This window comes from Furipterus horrens, unplaced genomic scaffold (genome assembly GCF_987537825.1).
Source record: "Furipterus horrens unplaced genomic scaffold, mFurHor1.1.pri manual_scaffold_3, whole genome shotgun sequence".
In the NCBI taxonomy this organism is placed as follows: Eukaryota; Metazoa; Chordata; class Mammalia; order Chiroptera; family Furipteridae; genus Furipterus; species Furipterus horrens.
Window position 1 is genome coordinate 63,264,175 of NW_028327173.1, and position 20,181 is coordinate 63,284,355.

General features: G+C 40.2%; 1 protein-coding gene and 1 pseudogene across 3 annotated transcripts in view; both read left to right on the top strand.

Annotated features, from left to right (window-relative positions):
* SAMD13 (sterile alpha motif domain containing 13) overlaps positions 1-12,355 on the top strand; it is a 45,945-nt gene extending 33,590 nt beyond the window's left edge. For all 3 annotated transcript variants that reach the window (XM_090271695.1, XM_090271693.1, XM_090271694.1), the window contains one exon: positions 11,232-12,355. In XM_090271695.1, coding sequence (XP_090127821.1) covers positions 11,232-11,375 — 144 coding nt within the window. In that variant the 3' untranslated portion in view covers positions 11,376-12,355. The remainder of the gene's footprint in view (positions 1-11,231) is intronic.
* LOC150015174 (dnaJ homolog subfamily B member 6 pseudogene) lies at positions 6,297-6,938 on the top strand (annotated as a pseudogene).
* Positions 12,356-20,181: the final 7,826 nt, after the last annotated feature.

Genomic DNA, 20,181 nt, shown 5'->3' on the forward strand with positions numbered 1-20,181 from the left:
GTGCAGGTGAACCGCTACATGGCAGGTATCTCCATTAAATTTCCCTCTCGTACAGTTACCTCCATTAAGTTTTCTTTGCCAAACATCTTTTGAGCCTTTGTGTGTGAGTCACAGCTACAGGCCAAAAGAACTGTCAAAAACGAAGGCCCCTGCACAGCCCCCTGCCTACACCCCACCTGTGATTTGGTGCTAATAGTGTGTGTGTGTGTGTGTGTGTGTGTGTGTGTTGGGTTGTTCTACTGTTCTGGTCAGTATCCTTTATGATCAGTGATGTCACTCCCCCTCGGGTTTGTACCATCAGGGTGGGGGGCCCACTGGCCACGTTCACACTGTTCTCCAGAGGGTTCACTGGCCCATAGGAGCAGGAGGCAGTGGGAGCCCTTCCAAAAGAAGGCAGTGATTCCAGCACTGTTGGTACTATCTCTCTTTCCACAGACATCATGGTGCAGCGGCAATTTTCTTATGCAGTGGTGAAGGGTATGAGTGAGAGTCAGGACTCCTGGTTTCTTTTCTCCTGATTGACTCATAGTCACTGGATCAATGGATGGTCCTGGAGAGTGTGTCTTTCTAGAACTTCAGTTTCTACAGTGAATGTGGAGCTAAACAAGCATAATGTTACTCAAGCTCCTGCTTTGATAGACAAGTGTTATTTTAGAACTTGCCCTCATGAAGTACGTTCTCAATGCACAGCATAGGGCACAAAACCACTTCAGGTTTGCATGTACACAGTTGAATTTTCGTTACTAGCTGATAAAAACTTAGTAGTTACCCATGGATATAGGTGTCCTCGTTTTCAAGAGTCAAAGATACTTTAGAAATTTTACTTTTCTAAGAGCTTTAGTTTTTAAGAGGGATCCTTTTAACTAAGTTCATTAAAAAACATCGCCACCTTCTTCACACTGAACATTAAGGATCAGATCATTTTTGTCAGACTCAGAAGGCTAAACGAGCACCATTCTTTGGTGTGAAGCCATCTCCCCTGACCATGGCCAGTTAAGGCATTCTGTCAGTACAATCCAGCAACTTCACTGCTTAAACTGGACCCTAACTGCAAGTCACAAAGACAGTAGTCACCTCCTGTTTACCTTTATCTGTCTGATTCACATACTTATAATATATATACTGAATACATACTCTGAAGAAGATGGAACGCAGAGATCTGCCATTTAATCAGTGTCATATGATTTACATTGTTGTGATTCCTCAAACTTACAAGTGACTGACATTAGTGATTCTGTTTTTAGAACATATGTATCACTAAGATAATTTTTTAACTTACACTATCATTATAAAATAATATGCAACTGAAGGTGACAAATTAGTTTTACTCTTTTATATCCCCATGTTCCCTGAACTCCAGGAATAAGAACAGTATTTTACTCAGACATGCCCAACTGCTTGTTTAAGCCATTCATTTGGAATGCAGAGATTGGCATTTCTTTTCAGATGGTCTTTTGCTAAATTTTGGTATGTTTCTGAGGCCACTGACTTAATAAATATAAGTAAAATTTTTTACTGCTACAAAGTGCCAAGTAACACCAACCATTTCAAATGGAGTGGTCAAGTAGAGAAGCTATCAGAGCCACCCCAAGTGTGTGTTCTAAGTCACAGCCAGATGCTTTTAACTGTGGTGATTTTAAATGGGTTATTTCTAATAAGACCCAGGAGAAATCTAGGCTTTAAGGGGTCTAAGGCATATACAATTCTAACAGACTGCCTCAGGGAAAAAATTTCAAAATTATGAATACAGAATTGCTGAGGCAAAACTTAAGCTTCATTAGCTTTATGGTAAATCCAGCTCTGAATTAGATCAGTTGAAGTCCCACAAATTGGAAATAGCTTTTATTAACTTTATCAACATTTCATGGTACCAAGTGCTGAAAATAACATGCTTTGACACCTGATATTTCTTAACAATTGAAGGCTTCTGAAATGCTTAAAACATTTTACAGCATGAAATTAATAGGGGAAATAGCTACTTAGACTCTGCTTATGTGTCTTTTAAGCCCATAAACATTTAGAAAAGAGTTAAAGAGCAAACAGGTAACACTAACAATATGAAAATGGCCAAGAGAACTGAAAGTGAAACTTCAAGGAAAGAATCTTTCAAGGAATCTCTTGAACTTTTGATTAAAATAGATTTCCATAAACCAAAAATTTCAAACGTTTGTTTAAGTCATTCATTTGAAATGAGAACAGTTTTAAGACATTATAAGATAGGTGCGTGGTGCTTCTTTGGCTTATTCACATTGTTTCCATGGTTGTTATAACTTTTATTTACATTCATTAAAATAAATATAAGATTGTTATAGTAAAATAATGCTCATTATTACAAGTACTCTTGTAGTTTAATAAAGCCACCTGAATGCATTATAGATACGAGAACCATTTGAAGGAAGCACAGAGGATTTCAGACAGAGGGAGGATCTAATACCAAGGCATGACAACCTGAAATAACATGGTTTATCTTGTGAACTCCAAGTACCGTGGACTAAGACAAGTGGTCCAGGGAATGCCAAGGGCTTGGACTGAAAGGCAGATAGGGACCCAGATGACAGACAATCCAGTTTGCTTGGCAGAAGAGGACTTTACCTGACAAGCATTAAGAAACCACTGAAGGATAGTAAATATGGACTGCCATGATGAGATCTGTGTTTTTGAAAGATGAGTCCAGTGGCATGTGGAGAGGGGCTTGAAGGACAAGGAGACCAAAGGCAAGAAAGCTGCTGTCATGGTTCCATGGGCAATGGGAAGTAAGAGATAGATTGGAGAGTCTAGAGAGACAGTCAAAATAATTTAGTGGATCATTAACAATGGAGATTGAAGGTTTGTCTCATTCAGGTTCTCTGCTGTAGCCCCAGAACTGAGCTCAGCACTTACAGGTGGGAGATGCTGAAGGCTTGGGCGACAGCCAGGTTTCCAGGTCTGATGGTTGTAAAGTACTGCCATTAACCAGGATGTTTGTGGGAGGTAAGTTTTAAAAGGGCTGTAATAAGCACAGTTTAGGGCACATTAAATTTGAGGATCTGTAGGTCCTGTAAGTGGATATATCTAGTACAGAGCTCAGGGGACAAATAAGCCCTAGAAACAGAAGACGTAGGAGTCAATCAGCACTCACAGGAGGGGTAAGAATGAAAGGAATATAGAAGAGGATCTTAGAAAAAGACCAAGGATAGCACCTTGGGGAACACCGTTTTAATTTTAGGAGAAGAAAGGGAACTAGCAAAAGCAACTGAGAAGAATACTCAGGGAAGTGAGGGAGAGAACCAGTAATGAGAGGTTGTATAGAAACTCATAAAGGGGAGTTTTAGGGAAAACTCAATGATTAACAAGATCAAATACCTCAAAAAGATGAAGCCCAGTGGAGTCTGTGCAGAACAGTGGAATTTCAGCTGAGTTGGAAGGAGTAATATGGATGACCTTTTCCTCCAAGGTGAGTGAATGGGAGGCAGGCAAGTGGAGGGAGAACCAGTAGCTGGAGGGTCATGTAGGCATGAGGGCTCTTCCCTCATAAGAGAGGAGACACTTAAACTTACTTACATGCAGGAAAGTAACCAAAAGAATTGGACAGGTTAAAACTGAATGAAATTGAGGACAGTTAAATGAAGCAAACTCCCGAGGGTAAGGAAAGGGATGAGATAAAAAGAATAAGGAGGGGTAAGGATATGGAGAACTTGAAACCCTCATGCACTACTGGTGAGAATATAAAATGGTGCAGCTGCTGGAGAAAGTAGTGTGGCAGTTCTTCAAAAAGTTAAGCATAGAATTACCATATGACCCAGCAATTCTACATAATCTTCACTGCAGCATTAATAACAGTAACCAAAAGGTATAAACAACCCAAGTGTCCATGAACAGATGAATGGATAAACAAAATGTGGTATATACAGACAATGAAATATTATTCAGTTATAAAAAGGGATGAACTTCTGACACATACTACAACATGAATGAAACTTGAAAGCATGTTGGGTAAAATAAGCCAGTCAAATAGTATATGCTTCCATTTATATGAAATATCTAAAATAGAGACACAAAGTGGAGTAGAGGTTATTGAGGGCTAGGAGGAGGGGGAGTTGTTGCTTAATGGAGTTTCTGTTTGAAGTAATGGAAGAGCTTAAAAAAACAGATAGTGGTGATGATTCTATAACATTGTGAATGCAATTAATGCTACTGAATTATACACATAAAAATAGTTAAAATGACCTATTTTGTGTTATACATACTTTACCACAGTAAAATATAATGTCAGCCATAAGATACATGGTGATTCAATTTGGTCAATAAAAAGTTCAACTATAATATTTTTTAACAAAAAGAAAATGAAGGGATTAATTTTGATTAAGACAGGGCTATCTTCCTTTATCCTCCTAGTGCTCTGGATGAGGACGTACATAGATACAGCTAAGATTGCCTCTGTCCTTTGGACATTAAGGGAGTCCCTGGCAGTCTCTATTTCTGTTGCTAATCAAGGGGTAAGGCTTCTCTGCTTAGAGTGGACAGGATGGGTATGATTTTAATAAGGAACTTAGAAGAAAGCAAGTAAAGGTTAAGAATGGCCACCAAGGGAAATGAAAGAAGGGGCTGACCAAGGGTAAATAAAAGAGCTGTTAAGGGATTCTACTGACCAAGCTAATATTGGTATACTGTGCAAGTATGGTGTTTCATCTTAAAGGTTTCTTGATTTCTTTTTCCCCAGCTGCACCATGCATAAGAATCAGAAAAGCTGGATTGCTTCTGGATGCGATGTTTGTAGCATGGGCACAGTAGAGGGCTAATGGCCTAAGAGGGCCAACCAGGGGGTGCAGATTTGATACAAAAGAAGTGCCTAAAGGGACTCATGATCCTAGAGGAAGTGGAGTTGAAATGAAAATGTGGGTGTAATGAGAGTGAGAAGTGAGAGAGAGAATAGATATTGACCTTCCCGTGTTGCGGAGCTAGGACTCTTCTGGTTGATGACATCCTAAGAGTAGGCCCTAAAAGTGAAGGTAACGTTGTAGAAGTGGTTGGTGTATTTGAGTAGACTAACTGCTGTCACAAGTAGATGAAAACATGTATAATGACTTAATTACAATAGAGCTTTATTTCTCGATTCTATAAATAATCCAAGGTTGGTCATTGGGGGTGTCTGCTTCATAATAATTCAAGGACCTGGGGTGGAGTCCCTGTCATCTTCAACCAGAAGCTTTAAAGGTCATCTGGACATCAACATGTAGTTTTGTGTAAGGTGGTTTTATTAGCCAGACCTGAAAGAGGTACACATCACTTCTTTCATATCTCATTGGCCAGAACCTGGTCACATGGCCACCCCAAATTGCAAGGAAGTCTGAAACATGTAGTGTGTGTCCTAGAAGAAGAGCAACCAGCAGCCCTTTCTGTATTTGAAATTTAGAAGCATTTTTTTTAAAGCATTTGCTGTTGTGATATTTGCTATTTAGTTTTGTTAAGTCCAGAGAAATTTCCAAAAGGCTATCTTTAAAAAATTAACTCAAGTGAATAAGCCTTATCTGACTATATGTGGGAAGAATTCATTTCTAATTCTGTTCTTTAAACCTACTCTTTTTTTTTTTTTTTAATCTAGGCAAACATCTTTATAACCCAGTCTCCTCATTTGGATTCAGAGGGTCTTGGTGTAGACTTGAATAGATCACCATCCTCCTTTTAATACTTTTTCCTTCACCAGAAATGTGTACAAGATTTTTGTGTGTGTGATAGAGCCCCTTTATCACCCACTTTGTGCTAGCAGTAAATATTAAATAACACAGGAAGATACCCATTAAGTCACTAAGGCATTAGCCCTTACAAATGAGTCAGAATGAACTTTGTGCCCTACTTAAGTGCAAGGCCTGTTTTGCTTTGTATATTACTTTAATAAATGAGGTAAGACTTCTTTTTGAACTACACAGATATTTTATCTCTGTTAACAAGCTGCTCAGTGTTAAAATTTTAAACAAAGTGAAATCTCCCCAACATGTATATTATCCACCCCAAATTTTCCACCAATAAAAATGCCAGGCAAGCACAGCATCAGCTGAGAGTCATTGCCTGACAATGTTGTCACAATTACTCCACCCACAGCAAGCTGCAGAGGGCAGGGGCAGGTGGAGGCACTGTCAGGACACCCACAACAAAGAGGAATTTCTCCCCCAGAAGAGAATTTATCGCAGGAAACAGGGGATATATTCAGAGGGCCTTGGTGTAGGCTTGAATAGATCAGCATCTTCCTTTTCAAGATTATATGGAAATTCTTCATAAAATAACCTCTGTCTTGATGAGGAAAGGTCCTTTAAAGAAACATGGTGAATTATTACAAAGTACTAGGACTGCCTCAAAATGCTTCCCCCTGTGATATTAAGAAGGCTTACCATCAGTTAGCTCTTCAGGTACACCCAGACAAGAACCAGGAAAACAAGGAGGCAGCTGAGGAGAAATTCAAACAAGTAGCTGAAGCCTATGCCATCTTGTCTGATCCCAAGAAACGCAACAGCTATGACAAATCCAGAGGGAACCACATCAAAAGGGAAAATAGAGGAGACAGTAAGGACAAAGACTATTTGGAGGAGGAACTGTGGTTTGAGAGGCCACACTGTGGTTTTCAAAATGTCTTTGAAGATGAAGACCTCTTCTTGGGAGATTTTGTTCCCACTGGCCATGTGGGTAGACCCAGAAGGTTCCGCTCCTCCTTCTTTGATGTGACCCCCATTTTGGACACAGGATTTTCTACTTTTGTGTCCCTGGGCTCCAGACCAAGTTCTTCCTCTGGGACATTTGTCCCCTTTGTAAGCAGTGGGATGGGAAACTTCCGACTGGTCACCACTTGTAGCCAGATAGTTAATGGCAAGAGAGTTGTTACAAAGGAAGTTGTAGAAAATGTGAGAGGGGAGACTGAAGTGGAAGAAGAAAGCCTATTCCATCAGATTCCTCTGCGTCACTGGTAAGGAGGTGCTGCTATACTCTTTCGCAGGCAGACTTTCTGATGAGGTTGGTGAGTCTGATGCTCACCAAAGACAGAATTGGAATCTGAGAGTGTGTTGAACTGGAATGGACAGAGGTCAGCTTAGTCCAAACATCTTATTTTACGAAGGAAGAGAATAATGCTCCACATGTTACACAAGGAACTAGAAAGCAGCAGAGTTTGGCCTTTAGGACCAAGTCTTCTGACTTTAAATTGACCCTTCTTTTCCCCTGCACCATGTTGGGACAGTAGAGACCACCCTCACAGATACGGCCTTCTGAGTCAGGGCCCTGCCATCCTGAGCCCCACTGACTTCTCGCTTCTATTCTGCTCCACTTTGCTTCTTTTCTTCCCACCTCATCTTCTTTCTTCCTGTACATTTCCAATGAACTATATCACATTTAGGCTCAATTGAAAGGGTTACCTAGGTATAGATTATTAGCAGAGATAAAAAGTCAAAAGTAAATGGGTTAAGATCTTTTATATACTTTTTAAAAATAGCTAGCATTTCTTGACTGCTTAACAGATGTCAGGAATTCGACTTCACAGGTGTTATCTCAATAATATTTCAGTAGGGAAATACAGTAGCTACTTTCTCCCATCAGATAGATGAAGAAATGAGACTTAGAGTATCTTGCCCCAGGTCCCACCTAATAAGCAATAAAAGAGTACCTTGCTCTGAAACATGCTTATCTATTGAGCTATAACATCTATGGATTCTCCTCCTGTATTTTTAGATCTAGGGCTTGCCCTTGTTAGAAATTTACACCTATCATCTCTGAATCTTACTTCCATGCATGAGTACTTGCTGGAACTTATTAACTTTGCAAACATTTTGAATAGCATTGTCCAATAGGTGCTTGGTTACTTTCGCATGAAGACGGAAGACACAAGCAATGTCAAAAGTTCCATTGAAACTAGCAAATTATTATCCCTTAACACAGATATGTAAACAGGATCCCAAAATGTGAATTATATTTTTGTTTTGGCTTTAATCATGATATTCATGCAATCGTGGGATTTGTTTGTTTGTTTGTTTTGTTTTTTGTTCAACTGGATCTGGTCACACTCCAGCCCATTCATCTCAATGGGGTTCATAGGAGTGGTTCCTGGTGGAAAGTTACCAGTGGAGTCTGCATTAGAACCTCTGTACCGCAATATCCACTCTTAGGCTCATTCCAGTACATCCACCACACTGACTGGCAAAATTTGGATTTCATTTGCATTGCAAACTTTTATACAAATTATGTAACAAACAAGTAGCTTTCTTAAGTCAAGGAACGCTCCTGTGTTTGTGATTTTTATAAGACAAATGTTTTATGTAGTTTTTGATTTTCTAATTTTGGTAAATTTTTTGAACTTGAATAGGAATAGTCCCACATCCCTCTGGCAAAGGGTAGCATTCAGGCAGAGAGCACTCTTCCAGAAAGGAAACAAAAGATGGATTTGAAATTGGAACCTACCTTGTTTCTTTCAAAGCCCATATATTTCCTCTTAGTAGTCATGGAAAACCTCCAATATGTCAGGCATGATGCTAGTTGCCTTACATGACTGCATCATACTTAATATCCAAAACCCTTCAAGGGTTTACTTCCATTTTACAAGTGATGAAACTGACGCTCAGTTCCCACAATAAGTGGAGACAGGGTTCAGCCTGTGATTTGTTTGACCTGGAAGCTCGCATTTCCAATATGCTCCCATTCACCTGAACTGCTACTCATGATTTAATAGGAAAGTTTTGTTGTATGTATGAACACTACTCATTTCAAAATTTTAAAAATATGTATTTCCAGCCCTGGTCTGGTAGCTCAGTTGGTTGGAGCATTGTCCCATACATGAAAGAGTTTCGGGTTTGATTCCCTGTCAGGGTGGGTACGGGAGGCAACTTATTCTCTCTCTCTCTCACTCTCACTCTCTCTCTATTCCCGCCACCTCTCTAAAATCAATAAAAGTATCCTCAGGTGAGATTTTAAACCCTAGTCTGAGGTGAGCTGCAGTGTAGCACTGAAAAAAGGGAAAATCAAATTGGAGCACAGAACATGATTTTCCATTTTGTCTTAAATAAAATCCAAATTTCAGCATTTTTCACAGACATACTTGGCTTTTGACAGAAATGCTGAGTTGTAGAGGACTTTTTGCTAGCAAAGATCTTTAAAAATTCACTTTTAGTTAATCAAGGAAGTTTTCTTGTTGTATAGAAATGCAGGCAGCGCCAGCTCTTCCTGATGCCTGTTTAAAACATGTAGCAAGTGAAGTAGGAGCAAAACACCAATGAAGGAAAGAGGGAGAGAAGGGAGGGCGACGCTGCTTTTTAAAACATTTCAGGTGAGTCAATACTGGTCTCAGTGTGTAAGCTAGAGCATAAGCTTTGAAGTCACTTGTCATTCAGACTCCTGTCACCTCATAATGCCTTCACAACAGCTACTGCGACTTCCGGGTGTCAACAGCCCCTCTGCCAGGGGCTTTTACTGATTTTGCAGGTTTTACCAATGGACCGTCTTTGGGATTACTAGCTGCTAAACTAGAAAAAAATACCTTAGGAATGGAAATTCGGTCCCTATGCCCTTAATTTTCCACTCTTACCCTATCAACCAACTGCTTTTTATACACTATGGTTTTGAATAGTTGTCTCCTACATATCAATGGGAGACATTTTGGATTTTAGTAGATGACAAAATAAAGGTTTCCAGCACTCAAAAGTACCATAGACCTGTTAGAAGCAATTCCTTGTCCTTCTGCTCTGGTTTGTGTTAGGTGTTAGACAAGTGAAATGAGGACCATGATCCTGTCAAGGAATAATGACAAGTGACTCTATAACTCATTGCTCAGTGAGCATTTGCAAGGCTGTTATCTCATGGAATCCTGTCAGAAACCCCATATCCCACCGTTACCCACTGAGCAGAGATGGGAGGAAGGGGCTTGCCTAAGGTCAAAAAGTGGGTGTTTCTTCAGCCCCCTAGCCCAGCTCTTTCTCCCCCACACAGAGACATTCAATGCACATTTTCTTCACAGCCTGGCAAAGTTCATGGGACAGTTTGGAGGAGTAGCCCCCTTGGTCGTAATGTAGGAGGGAGCCACAGTTTCATGTAGCTACAGTCGCACGTTGTGTCCCCTTTCTGTCCATCAGTGGGGGAGGTGGGTAGAGATGTACATAGACAGAATGATGAAACAGATATGTTGAGGCTTACCAAGCATACACAACTGGTCCGTCTCTTGAACCCAGGTTCCCTAAGAACTAACTCAGCTTCTCCCCACAGTGATAACAAAAATAAGGTGGCAGTCAGCATTCTCAGTCCTTACTTTCCACAAGTTTCAAACCACTTTCTATACTCAGGGTCCATTTTATTTTGCCCCAGAACTTTGTAGTCTCCAGGTTAGTTGGAGTGAAGGATACCTAGCTGGGTACCTGAAGGACATGGGGAGTGGACTCTGAGGAGAACAGGGGAGGGAGTTTGTGGTGGGCAGATCCCTACCTCTCACTACATTATTTGGAATCTCGAGGACCCAGTAAGAGCAAGTGTGGTAGTGCCTTCAGTGTGAGAGGCTGATTTTCAGGTGAGGCAGGATGATTCTCCTTTCAAAGGGCAGGAAAAATGTTCAGAGTGCGTGCGTCATTTTTCCAATGTTTGTTGATGTGATTGCCAAGATTCCAGAAAACCTAAAACTCTAGTCCCCATTAGTCCCCCTAAACAACACATATTTACTTCTAAATGTCAAGAGAAATAGAGGGAGTTATGGAAAGACCATGAGCTTTGGCTGTGGGCAGATGAGAGTTCAAATGCTATGCCAACCTTTCTTAATTTCTTGATCTTGGTTCTTGACAGGTTAGCGCCTTGCCTCGATTCCTGGTTTGCCTGTAATATTAAGATGATAATCCCTGCATGTCCTAATTTATAGTTATTTTAGGAATTAAATACACAAACTTCTGCATAAACTATAATATATTTTATAAATGGGAAGTGTCATTCCTTTTGGAAGCAGTATCTTTGATCCTTAAGGGTCCATGCTCCAAGCTTGCTGTCAGTTTTTTAAGACATTTGTGATGTGATCTTGAAAACAACAACAACTATGAATTTTACTTAATCTGAGATTAAAAGTAGAAGATGGAAGATAAAAATAGAATATTTTATTTTTCTCTGTTTTGGCAAAAGTGAAAAAGTAATAATTTTATCCTGAGATAATCAATGTGACTTTTTTCCTCTGAACTTCCTTTTTGCTTTATTATTCTTGAGCTTTTGGACTTACATGTTGGTTTTACCCTCTGTTTCCATTATAGGAAATTGATGGAAAATCCCTGCTATTGATGACAAGAAATGATGTGCTGACAGGACTTCAGTTAAAATTGGGGCCTGCTCTGAAAATCTACGAGTATCATGTAAAACCTCTGCAATCAAAGCATTTAAAGAACAACTCTTCATAGTATAGCCAAGTTGGGGTTTCAGACCTCAAAAAATACACAAAGACACAATTCAGTTTCATGTGATGAAACTTTGTAAACAGAATACATACATGTGTATATGTAAAGAATTTCAACCAAATGAAACGTTATCCTATTGGATAGACTAGGCAATCCATCGGCTGGCCTGAATTCAGCTAGGAGGAGCAAGGAGATCATGAGAACATGTGGATAGGATAGTTTTCCTTGTAGAGTTTGTCAAAGAGAATGAAAGAAATCAGTCTTTGACATGATTAAATACCCTGTCCCAGAAAAGCTTTGAAATCATAAGGATTTTTTTCATTTCCTCGTAGATGACTTTCCCAAAATTCTTTTAAAAACTTAACGGAAGGAGCATCTTCTGGTTACAGACTTGGGAAGGAGGAAAAAGAGAAAAAGATCACTGTCTCCCTTGAATTCCTCTGCTCCTTAGAGCTTGTGTTATTGGGATGGAATTGCTGACACCCTTTTTTATAGAGGGCCCTCCACTTGACCTTATTAAGGTTTCACTGGGATATGCTGCGATGTTAGAAATGAACACACATCTTGGCCCCCTCAGGGGAGAACCATAGCTCTGAAAGAAAAACTCTCTTGTGAATTGGGGCTATCCATCCATATTCCGCTAGCTTTTGCAGGGGCTAATTTTCTGTATAGAATGGCTTTTAAATGGGTTCTTTGTTTCTGAAGAAAGCGTTTTTTCACTTTATGGTTGCATTTATAATAATTTGTTTCTGAAGAAATTTGCCAAGAGTTACAGATCAAAAAGCCTTGTTACTAGTACAGAATATTTTTATATATATTCCTTCATGATGGTGTAATATTTTTTTAATTGCTCTGATGCTTTGTTTGATTCCTGGTTTAAGTACTTGTTTTGAAAAACTTGAAGTGGGCTTGCTACATCTCTGTTCAAAGAGGCATTTGTTCAATCTCTGTGTGTCAATGCCTTGTTGGATTGGTGCTTTGTGGTTGCAATAAAGCATTGCTTCGGTTTATTCCCGGTGTATGTTTGATCTTTTCTGTTGGTCGCTTCTGCAGTTGAGGTTAAGGATTAAGGTCGTTCCTTAAAACCATGGAGAGAAAGTTAAAACTTTAAAAAATGTAGATACAGAAAACATATAGATCTATATGTGGATTTATCCTCTTTATGAATGGAACCGTCTACATGCTTTGTTCCTTCTTTTATCCTCACCCAACAACAAATTTTAGGTGTTCTTTCAACCAAAGATTTTTTTCTTTTCCTTTTTTCTGTAGGTCAGTAGGGGTCATGACTTTTTTTTTTTTTGGAAATTCTGGTGAAAGCTATGGAATGTCCTCCAGACAAAAGCTCATATTCCCACATATAAAACTTTGCAGAGGTGATGGACTCCTTGAAGTTCCCTCTTCCTTCTCCTCAAGTTAAGAATCACTATTTTAGAAAGTGTTATCGTCCACTCCCCAGTGGAGATAATTTCTCTAAAGAATACAAAGTCGGAAGATGAAAGTAAAAAAAATAGGAAATGGTACATTCCAAATTAATTGGGGTGTGAAGTTTATAGAGTATCTGAATTTATATATGTATATATATATTTTTAATTTGTTGGGGTGATAATGGTTAACAAAATTATATTGGTTTCAGGTACACAATTCCACAACACATCATCTGTGCTCTGTATTGTGTGTTCACCACCCCAAGTCAAGTTTCCATCCATCACCATTTATCTCCCCTGTACTCTCCCCCACCTTCCCCAACCCCAGCAATCACCACACTGTTGCCTATGTCCATGAGTTCTTTCTCTCTTTTCTTTTTCACTCAATCCTTCCATCCCCCTTACCCAGCATCCCTCCCCCACACCTGTCTGCTTATTCTCTATTTATGAGTCTGTTTCTATTTTGCTTGTTAGTTTATTTTGTTCATTAGATTCCACCGATGAGTGAAATCATATGGTATTTGTCTTTCACTCACTGGAAATTTAAATAATGCTTTGTTTTACACTTTACCACTTTTTTTTTTTTTTTTTTGCAAGCACACTTGGATTTTTTTTTAACAATTTTATTTATTTATGTATTTGTTTGTTTGTTTGTTTTTAGAGAGAAGGGGAAGCAGAAGGAGAGGGAAAGAAACATCACTGTGTGGTTGCCTCTCACTCGCACCCCAACTGGGGACCGGACGTGCAACCTAGTCATGTGCCCTGACTGGGAATCGAACCAGTGACACTTAGCTCGCAGGCTGACGCTCAATCCACTGAGCCACAGCAGCCAGGGCTTGTTTTATACTTTAAGTGGGGTTGGGGGGTGTCACAAAAAAGATACTTTCTATCTCCAGGTTCTCACAGTCTACCTGAGACAGCAAACAGAGACACATAAGAGTAAAAGGCAGAATACAGTTAAGTACTGTAAGGAGAATGTAATAAAAGGCAAGAACTGCACCTGCTGGAGTGGGAAAGAAGGGACAGTAACGAGTAGAAGGGAGATGTAATGAAGAACTTGATTAACCTTTTTGGAGGGGTTTCCCACAAGTGACATAGTGATCTGTTTGAACCCTGAACCTCAAAGGGGCAGCATGAGAAATGTCCAGGCCCTGCTCTGTGCATCCGTCGGATACCTCCTGCAGCAGTTTGGAATACGGTCTGGCTGTGAGTGGTAACAACCACCTCCCTGCTGTTGTTACCTCACTCAACAGGGGATGTAGACGAGATGGAAGCTTGCTTCTCTTATGTAAGTGTCTAGATAAGGAAAGCAGGCATTCTCTGGTGTGGTCCTCCATGTTTTTGTTGCAGTCACCTTTCAGGATTGATGGAAGTTTTGTTCATTAATCCCAACCTAACTCAACCAAGCTTCAAACCTGGACTGCTCTATTTAAGAAGAAAAAAGGAAAGGAAAATATCTTAATAGGAAGGTGAACTATCACCCACATTCCACTCAAGATGCACAGACCCATGGCTTCATCCATGAAACTGTGTGTCTGGGAGCGGACACCGAGACCCCACTGTCCCGGGCCCAGGACTGTGTTTTCTATGCTGTTTCCTATTACTCATTAACTGATGGACTGGGCTTGCCTGCTTTGTTCTTTGATCTCTCTGCTTCTTTGGCATTTGGGGGTTGCTTTGCATTCATATCCCTCTCCTGAAACAAGAGTATTATCACCATTAACATTGAAGAAAGCTTGATAAAGTACATATTTAAAAAAATTAAATGATAGAGAAAATTGTGAACCTTGAGGTCAGCTAGAAAATGAAGCTTCTGAGGTCAGGAGATGACAGTGGGGATTTGCAGAGAAATGCTGATGTGGAAGAATTGGTCCATCTAAGAGATGGCATGAAAATTGACTCCCAGTTGGAGCCTCAGAGGAATACCTTAAATTCTGTTTCCAAAATGGTAGGCTGCAGAATTCTCATTCTGTAACACCAATATATTGTAAAGAGCAGTGGAGTCTGAATGCAGGTATCAGAACAAGCTGAATGGGATGTAGCATTTGGTATTTGGCCTCGCAGTTTACTTGTCATATGAAACAGGTGATAGAAGTTCATTCGTCTCCATGCATGATTATTCTAGTTTTGTATTAGCTCCTTGGCTCTCTTTGTTTTCTCTTATCACAACCAGAACATTCACCATACCTACAATAAATTAACATTTAGCCAATAAAAAAAAAAAAAGGAAAGCTAACTGAAAAGAATGGAATCATTCTTCAGCCTCTGTTGACAGCTTTCAGGCAAAATTAGCAAATTAAAGATAGTCTGCCTTTCTTGCACCCAGAATGAAGGCCTACGACAGGCAAGCCTGAGTAACTTGGCAATAACTGAAGCGCCTTCATGCCTTTCCCTCCTACCTCCAATCCAGGGAAAAGCTGTGTGATCAAAATAGACCATAGAGGGTGGCTGAAAGTACTTGAAATTCAGCGGGTAGGCAGCCTTTTTCTCCAGACAACAGCAAAACCAGAGCCATCTGATTCCTTTTCAGATCACACTGGATTTCTATGAATGTGATCTGGGTCTGCAGCTAGTAGCAAATACACACGCCACGTGGGGAAGCACTTCATGCGTGCAAGTGGGAATGAGCATGCCTTGATGCCAATAGATTTTATGTGAGAACCGTTCAATGTTGAATTGGATTATTTTTAACCCAAGGGCCTGACAAGATATCAGAACCACAACGAATTTTAAAAAGTAATTGCCACTCCACCTCCCCTCCCCACACCACATCTGAACCTCTATGATTTAGACTCTAGAAAGGACATTTAATGAAATGATTTAAAGGCAAGGTCACAGACTGGTCACTTTTTAGTAAAATCTAAGCTGACATGTTTCCCTTTGGCCAGTGCACTATGTGTATAATTTCACAACTACATTTGCTTTCTTCTAGGTCAGGCTGAAAGCTCCAATTTATTATAACCTTTTAATTCCCTAATATTTTGCAACCACCAAATGCATAGTTTTACATTGACTGTCTGGACCCTGAAGGTACAATGAAATTTAGACCCTTGATCTAAAGCAAAGAACACACAGACACCCTCCTGAGAGTAAGCTAATTCAGGAACTAAAGATTACCAGTAAAGTCAACATCATAGGAAACAAGCTAGTATATTGCACTGGACTGTGCAACAGATATGAGCATCATTTCTGATGCTCAGTGGACATGATGAATATGATGAAAAAGAGACCAATTGCTGGCAGCCTTCTCATTCTGTCCTCAACAAATATCCCACCTGAGCATGGATTTTGTCCCTCTGAGCTTAGTATACCCCGTCAGGGGCACACAATATCCCTCCATTGCATTAGTGAAATATACCTTTGGAGGAATTTAATTTGAAAAAGTCTAATGACCCACAGTTATCCAGCCGCTCCCATATTTGGAAGCCGAGTGCAAAAAGTACTTACTGGTGATGATCCATCTGCCTTTGACGGTCATTGCAAATGGGATCTGCAGGGGTCAGGTCTGGGCACAGAGCCATTAACTGCTTTCTGTAATGATTTGGAGGATGAAGTTAAATGTTCACAGAGCTGACTGCTGTAGGACAGATATGCTTCTTAGGAGAAAAGTTGTTAATTCTGCTTCTAAACCAGGAACAGAAGCTACAGGAAAGAAGGGGAGAGCCATGGGTGCCTTAATGAGCAGCTTGTTAGCTTCATGCTGTAGCTCCAGAGGCAATTAAATAGTTTGGGTACCACTTCTGGCCAGTAATGGCAGTTCCACAGAGAGAAAAAGAGATTACAATAATCGCACTTGGTGTGACTGTGGCTGTCTCCTATCTCTGTGAACCTTAAGAAGAGAGCTGTGTCCAGCTTACACGAGGGCAGAATAACAGAGGAGCCTGTGAATAAAGCAAGAGAAGTCTTTGGCTGCCCACAATTAAAAAGTAAAAACAATAAATTTAACTCAGTATATCCCAAATTTACCATTTCCATATGTAATCATTATAATCAGAATTAATGATATACTTTACAATCATTTTTCATGTCTTCAAAATCCACTGTGTATTTTATACTTATAAGATATCTCAGTTAGGACTGAACAGCTCAAGCATATCAGTTAGGGTGAGTTTCAGTTGAAAACCCAATTAGCAGTGACTTACACAAGACAGAATTTCTTGGTCACCTACATGAGGTCTGAAGGTAAGCCAGTCAGGGTTGGTATGACCACTCCATAATCCCAGACTCCTCCTTGAGTGTTTCTCCACCATCCCCTCACCATACAGCTTCCTCTGTGGTCCAAGAGGACTGCTTAAGCTTCAGTTATCACAACTGTAATCCAGCCAAGAAGAAAAAGAAAAATAGTTGCATATAGCAACTTTCACCTACATCCCTTTAACAAGAACTCAGTCATTGGCCCATACCTACTTGCAAAGGAGGTTGGGAAGTAGCCAGCCAAGTAGCCAGTTAAATTAAGGACAAGAGTATGAATTCTGTGGGGAAACCAGCAATCCCTCCATAATACTAGTTTCATAAGGTTGATAGAAAATTGAATGAAACTACATTGTACAATCAATAATATTATATGGGCAGTGAATTAAAGTATGGTTTTATTCCATGATCTCACTCCATTTTAAGCCCAGACAAGTCACAGGATTAACAAACACGATGACCCCAAATACTGCTCATTTGATGCATCGACAGAGGCTCCCATGTGTGCCAGGTTACTTGCTAATGTTACTGAAAGATGAAACAATTACTTTCTTAGGTCCTTGGATATTGGGTAGTTATAGAGCTTTATCTTTATAAGGGCACACAAAAGAAAAAACCTGCATTAATTAAGCTTCATAAAAATTTGTTATGCTGAGTTGAGGAAAATGTGCTAAGCTAAAGGCATGTTTTTATTGGTCCCCAAAGACACAGAGAACTTAGTTTGAAGCATTTGTTAATTCTAAATACATACTGTTCCTAATTAAAAATGAACATTCAATGACATTCAGAATAGTTTGGTGAAGCTAATGAAAGGGAGATCTCTGATACCTTTGGGTCAATAACAAACAGCAAAAATAAATAAAATAAAATAACATTTTAAAATCTGAGTAAATCTGCATTTACTAATTTGAACCAATTAGGTTGACATCATTCTGTTTAATTGTCTAATCGGGCAAATTTCATAATGAATTTTTAATGTAAGGTGACTTCTCCTGGCCACCAGAACTCTGGTTATTCATCAGCCTTCTGTGTGGTGTACATACGGAATGTGGAGTAAGTTAACATTGCCTGATCGACACATAGTTAAAAAGGAAAACTTTGGAGTGATGACTCCACCATGGAGGAGCAAGGGAACACCACTGACTTATCTGTCAGACCTTGTATAACTCTATTAACCTCTGTAAAATAAGTAAGTCCAACTAGAAGTTTATTTCTGCAGTTAATTTCTGTGATTTTCTAATAATCCAATTATTTCATTTACATGTGTCACTGCTCCCCTCCACCATTCAGTGAAAACTCACAGCGCTGTCATGTTTACAATGTCATTTCTTCTTCATAAATCTTCTGTGATTATAGTTTGATTGACTCTCTTGGCTGTGCAGTAGGCTGGGAACAATGGACTTGAGAATTGTTGAGTTGGCTGATTGTACGAGCCTATAGCTTTAAGTTTAAATCACTCTCACTAGATCCTCTGGTGGAAGTATCCCTCTTTTAGAGAGCGAACTTTTCCACAATCAGAGCCTAGAGTTGAGGGAATGGAAAAGCATAAATTTCCCAGTGGGTCACTGGGAATGATGGTAAGTGGAGCCAATGCCATTTCTATCCTTTGGTTAGCAGACGCATGTGTTCTACCCTTTGGGGACATAGCACCATATGAGTCAAGTATTGGGGGAATGTACTGCATCCTGGAGGATGATACTCCATTATCACATGGTATCATTGCCATGCTGGCACCTCAGTTGTGCCTTTAAAAGACCTTTCATTCCATCACTCTGTGGGGCCAGCAGCTCCTGGGCGGTGCAGTATGTGATAGGACCAGAGGACATATGGCCATGTACAGACCACCTTTTTATTTTCAAGGAGATCCCTTGGTCTAAGCAATATTATGCAAGATTATATAAACCCTTGGATAGTGCTGCCAGATGAGTCCCTGCAGGCAAGAAAGGCAAACCCATATCCAAGGTTTGTACCAATTCTGGTTGAGTCACTGCCCCTTTCAGAGTGAAAGAGGTCCAGTGTATTCAGCTTGCTGCCAAGTAGCTGGTTAGTGTTCTCAAGATTGGTGGCATATCCAATTCTCACTTGATATTGGTCTCTACTGCTGGGAAGTTGGATATTTGTTAGCAATAGTTATGAGCAGTAACGGAAAGCAGAATGTCATGTTTTGGGACCTATGTATGGTCTCTATCTCTGCTACTATGACAACTGTACACATGAGCTCATTGTGGCAGCACGAGGGTTGCCAGTGACAAAGGATGACTGATATCAATTAGCCAAGTCATTCCGTCCCCTTGACTGGTCAGTGCCTCTTCCATAATAAATTCCCTTTGAGAGACATTATGCAATACGAAGATCCTCACATTTAATTTCCACTCCCACTGTGACTTGTGCCCAGGTCTTCATTTATAAAGTTGACTGAGTAACAACATGGGGAAGTCAATACCATTTAAAGAAAAATTTATTACTTATATTTCCCGAGAAAACAGGACATGACACACCATACAGGGCCACAGGGAAAGCACTGGGTTTTGGTCAGGAGGCAGACTCAAGAGCAAGAGAAAAGCCTAGGCCAGAGCCTTAACTGGAGTGTCCACAGGAAGGGCAAAGCAGGGCAGAGTAAACAGGTTAAGATTTGCTGGTTTGCGTAATCCCCACAGGCTTTAGGGCATAGGGGCTGTCTCCAGCTGTCTGGTTCTTGGCCCTGGGTTGACTTAGGGTGGGGGAAATACAGGCATGGTGTGTAAGTTCAATAAAGGAGGTGGTTAGATGGCATATGAGAGACACACTCCCAAGGAAGTTTTCATCTCTAGGAATTAGCTACACCTGGGAAGGGCAAGCTCTCCCTGAGTTTGTAAGCCCCCCAATATCTCAAAGCATCATAAGATGCAGAAAATAAAACAACATAAATAGGACATATATATCCACTCACAAGCCACTTTCTTGTCCCCAGTCTTTCAATATTTCTCCTTCCAGGAGCCTGACCAACCAACCAAGATATTTGCCCATGAGTTTTTACATACTCTTACCTAAGGCCCCTTTTCTTTCCACACAAAGTAGATGACCTTTTGGTCATTTCCTAAATCTTTATTCATTGGGAGGATTTCCTGACATAAAAGCTTCCCTCCTCTACAACCACTGTTGGGTGACACGGAGGATGAAGCCCATATACCTTTCTTGTGCCTCCTAGCCTGACT